Genomic DNA, 4,760 nt, shown 5'->3' on the forward strand with positions numbered 1-4,760 from the left:
AGGTGTGGCTACACTGCAGCACGCCCCATTAAACCTCGTTATAACCTTCTCTCCCTCTACATGCGCTACAAAGCATGTTCCCCGCTCCCCTATCGGACCCCCCTTCACTTCCCCAAAATTTAAAAAGTGGCCCCTGTTTCAAACATTCAGGCAAAACAGAAGTGAGTTTAGTTTATAGTTATGTACCCATCCCCATGAACAAACACATTTGCTTCCGATGCAATTTTTGATTTAACAGGAAACAAGACACTGTAGGATCAAATGGATAGCGCTTTGGAAAGCTTAAAAAGGAGGGGAAGTGTGTGTGTGTGGGGGGGGGCTTTTGTTATTATTATTACCGAAATGCCAGTGAACACAGACCTGCCCTCACACCTCTCAGGGTGCAGCCCTCCGTCTGAGCATCCTTCTAAGGGCGCCCTTGACCTCTTTGTTGCGCAGGCTGTAGATGAAAGGGTTCAGGGTCGGGGTGAGCACCGCGTAGGCCACGCTGGCCAGGCGGTTGTAGCGGGCCGAGTAGGCAGCCGATGGCCGGAAATAGACGGAGAGGACAGAGCCGAAGAAGAGCGACACCACCACCAGGTGGGCCCCGCAGGTGGAGAAGGCGCGGCGCCGGCTCCCCGCCGACCGCAATCCCAGCACCGCCACCAGGATGCGCGCGTAGGAGAGAGACACGAGGAGCAGCGGGGTCAGCACCACGGCCAGGCCCTCGGAGAAGATGGCAGCCTTCGGGGCGGTGGTGTCCGAAGTCGCCAAGCTCAGCATCACCGTCATGTCGCAGAAAAAGTGGCGCACAGAAGAGGTGCGCGGGTAGCAGAGCGCAGAGAGGAGCAGCGTGTGCAGCAGCGCGTGCAGCTGGGACAGGGCCCAGGACGCGGCCACCAGCGCCTTGCACCGCCCGGGCGTCAGGACCGCGGGGTAGTGCAGGGGCTGGCAGACGGCCACCGCGCGGTCATAGGACATGGCTGCCAGGAGGTAGCTCTCGGTGATGCCCAGAGCCAAGAAAAAGTACATCTGGGCAAAGCACTCCCCGAAGGGCACGGGCTGGCCCGGGTGGAGCAGGCTGGCCAGCAGCCTGGGGACCGTGACCGTGGTAAAGCTGACGTCCACGAGGCTCAGGTGACCCAAGAAGTAATACATGGGGGAGCGGAGGGCCCCGTCGGACCGCACCGCCGCCACCATGCTCAGGTTGCCCAGGGCGTTGAGCAGGTAGATGCCAAGGAAGAGCAGGAACAGCAGCGGGTGGGGGTCTGTGCTGTCCATCAGGCCGAGGAGGAGGAACTGGGGGGCGGAGGTGAGGTTGTCCAGGGCCATGCACTGGCCAGGCAGGTGGGGGTTCCGGGGGGATGAGAGGAGGCAGCTGGGCCAAGTTCTCCCACCTCTAGGTAGACTTCCGCTTGTCGGGTTCCATGTAATAGTTTGAAATGTCTGCTTGCTGAGAATGGCTTGAAAACCACATTGCTCTCACCCAGTAATCCTAATTTTCTGAAGAAATTGAATCTCAGAAGGGCGTCCTAAGGTAGTGGGCAGTCTCAAGCTTTGGAGTAGATCAGACCAGGCTGAGTCTGGCTCTACCACTCAAGTGGTGGGACCTCTTTGAGCCTCAGTTTCTTCTTTTTTTCAATGAGAAAAGTGCTAGTAGCTATTCTGGAGTTGGTCGTGAGGATAAAGTTGATAATAAATTTAAAATACTTATCATAGTATCGAGCATATAAAAGCACTCAAAAGTGTTTATATCTATCATCTATCTATCTATCTATCTATCTATCTATCTATCTATCTATCTATCATATATCTATCCATCTGTCATTATCATTTGCTTAATCAAATAAGGAGTTAGGGGCAGAATTGGGCCCCAGGCCATCTGAACATCCTTCAAAGTTTACTCACAAAGCACCTTGCTGAATTCATTTATTCACCACATATTATGAGCTAGCTCGGGAATTGGCAAACCTTTTTTGTAAGGGATCATATAGTAAGTATTTTAGATTTGTGGGTCATATGGTTTCTGTTGCAGCTACTCAACTCTGCTGATGTAGCATGAAAATAACCATCAAGATATGTAAATGAATGGCCATGGATGTGTTCCAATAAAACTTTATTCACAAAACATGTGAATGATTTGGCCTTTGTGACATAATTTGGTGACTCCTGCGCTAGGTACTTGGGGAATAGAGATACGAGTGAGTCTTAGTTTCCACCTGCAAATAGTTTGACCTAGTGTAGCTTACAGAGTATTTCATACTTTACTAATTTTATGAACTAAGTGAGGGTAAATTATTCTGTCAGGAGGAGTTTGGGAAGAATTCAAAGATTTGAACTGGGTCTTAGAAAACAAACAGGGTTTTACCCAGCGGGCACAGCATGGTGTGGGAGGGGGAGGGTATCCTACCGGGGGAAGGGATTGTGTGTGGTTATCGTTAGAGGCATGGGGTTATTGTTAGAGGCATGGGGTTATTGTTAGAGGCATGGGATGACACAGAAAAGGTTTGACTTTGCTCTGACCTCATTTACAGAAAACTCCAAATTGAGTCAAGTGGCTTCAGTGATCTCAGAAACAATACATTCATTTGGTTCCCCACTCAATCGCTTCCTTAAAACACATTTTTTTTCCTCCATTGCTCCAAAACTTCTAGAAATGTTCTCTCACTAGCCTAGCCTGCTTCTGCTTTGCCAGGAAAGAGGGCCAAGTTTTGGTGAAATCCCAGAGATGGACTGTCAGCCCTTAGCAGGGAAGCTCTTCAGAAAGGAGCTGCAGCTCACTGTCTTGCCCAGTGATCTGTCCACACAGTTTATCCATAAATATCATTGAGTGAAGTGTTTAAAGAGCAATGAGTGAAAACAGAGGTAAAGGGAGGGTGGCAATGAGGAGATTGTGGGCAAACTGCCGTGTCCCCTCCTGTCACCTTCCAGGAGAAGCCCTGGCTAGTTCCTATTTTTTTCATTTTTCTGCCTCTCTATCTCTACCACCCATTGGCTGATAAGATTTCCTAGAGAAATAATCTGCTTATACCAACCTCATCCCTCCCTCCACTCCATCATACGCAGAAGTGTGGAAAAGCCAGAACCTTGCACATCTCCAATCCATCCTCCTGTGGGCTGCAGGGTTCTCCTCTGCAGAGTCCTGACCCTCACTCCCCACCTCCAGTGGGCAGCTGTGTGACAGAGAGGACAGAGCACTGGCTTTGGAGTCAGAGCCATCTGGTTTTAAATCCTGATTGGCTGTGTAAACATGGACCTCCCTTCATTTTATCTCCACTCTCCTCATCTAGAAAATGGGGATTATTCCCCTTACATAGTTGCTGTCAAAATGAAATGAGGTAATGTATGTATATGCACATAGCAGAGAATGGATGCTCAGTAGACATTTGTTCCCTTTCCCTCAACCCCTGATGGCTTCTCCCTGCTCCTTGAGGCTACCGGAGGCAATCCAGTGCACTGCTGGAAGGCCATAACTATATACCTATTTTTTATGTTTTTATTGACTTCAGAGAGAGGAAGGAAGGGGGAGAGAGCGATCGAAACATCAATGATGAGAGAGAGAATTACTGATTGATCAGCTGCCTCCTACACCCCCTCCCCCAATTGGGGATCGAACCCACCACCCAGGTATGTGCCCTGACCAGCAATTGAACCGTGACCTCATGGGTTGATGCTCAACCACTGAGCTACACTGGCTAAGCTATATAACTATTTTTTCTTAGTCTCAGGTGAAATCTGCTTCCCTGTAACTTCTACAAGTTTTGGCAACTGAGCGCTATATGTCAAATCTGTTTTCTCTGCAGCTTTTAAAATAGTGCTGGAAAGAATTTATTCTAGGTCTAGGAAGTCTTCTTTTCTCCAACCTAAGCAGCTCTAGTGCCTTACATTCTTTCTTAAAAGACCCAATTACCAGATCCTTTTTCACTGTGGTCACCCTGTGCTTTGTCAGCATTTTTCTTCATTGGACACAGTGCTCCCGCTGGAAAAAGGGCCGCATGGACTTCCCAGGTGGCAGTATAACCGCTCAGCTCTACACCTCACGCTTGTTTATTGAGTGCCTGCTGTGGGTGAGGCGTTATGTTGGTCTCAGGACCCAAAAGGTAGGTCAACCATTGTCCTTGACCCCCAGCCATGCTCAATGTAATAAACACTATACTACCTGCATGGACAGAGCACCAGCGATTTCCTTTGCTTGGCTCATTGGGAGGGGATTCCCAAGAAGAGGTGAGATTTAAACTGGGGTTGGAAGAATGAGTAGGAGATTACCAGTTAGAGACTTGGGAGTGGGAAGGGCATTTCAGGCAGGGGAAAGAATGTGGAGGCAGAGGATGATGCTTTGTGGGTGGGGAGAGCTAAAATGTGGCCTCTTCTTCTTTACCACGGAGTGTGGTGGGATGGGAGGATGATAGGACCCGGGTGAGAAGACGCAGAGGAATGTTGGGTTTTCTCACCTGAAGGGCAGCGTGCCGGCCTCCAGTCTGTCCGCAGAGTGTGTGGGCTGGTCTCCCTCCAGGCTAGAGGTCCCAGGTCTTAAGGACAGATGCATTGTCTCCACCCAGAGACTTCAGCGTGTTTCCTGTGGGCTGGGGCAGCAGCCTTAGGGAGAGAGAAAGCCAGAGCTGTAAGGCCCTGGGAATTCTGAGACATGTACTTTCCACCTAGTGTAACTGCCCTGCCAGGCTCCCGGTGGCCGGTCGGGTACAGTGCGTGCTGCTCAGCCGGGCACCTGAAGCTTTCCGCCCTTGCTCCCAGCTTCCTTCTCCAGTCTTAGCTCCAAGGGT

At 50.2% G+C, this 4,760-nt stretch overlaps 1 protein-coding gene across 1 annotated transcript; it reads right to left on the reverse strand.

Moving 5' to 3' along the window:
* Positions 1-375: 375 nt before the first annotated feature.
* Positions 376-1,311, reverse strand: LOC132219014 (olfactory receptor 1E5). Its single transcript, XM_059671001.1, has one exon. The coding sequence runs from the start codon at positions 1,309-1,311 to the stop codon at positions 376-378; it is 936 nt and encodes a 311-aa protein (XP_059526984.1).
* Positions 1,312-4,760: the final 3,449 nt, after the last annotated feature.

The sequence above is a fragment of the Myotis daubentonii genome, chromosome 16 (assembly GCF_963259705.1).
Source record: "Myotis daubentonii chromosome 16, mMyoDau2.1, whole genome shotgun sequence".
Taxonomy (NCBI): Eukaryota; Metazoa; Chordata; class Mammalia; order Chiroptera; family Vespertilionidae; genus Myotis; species Myotis daubentonii.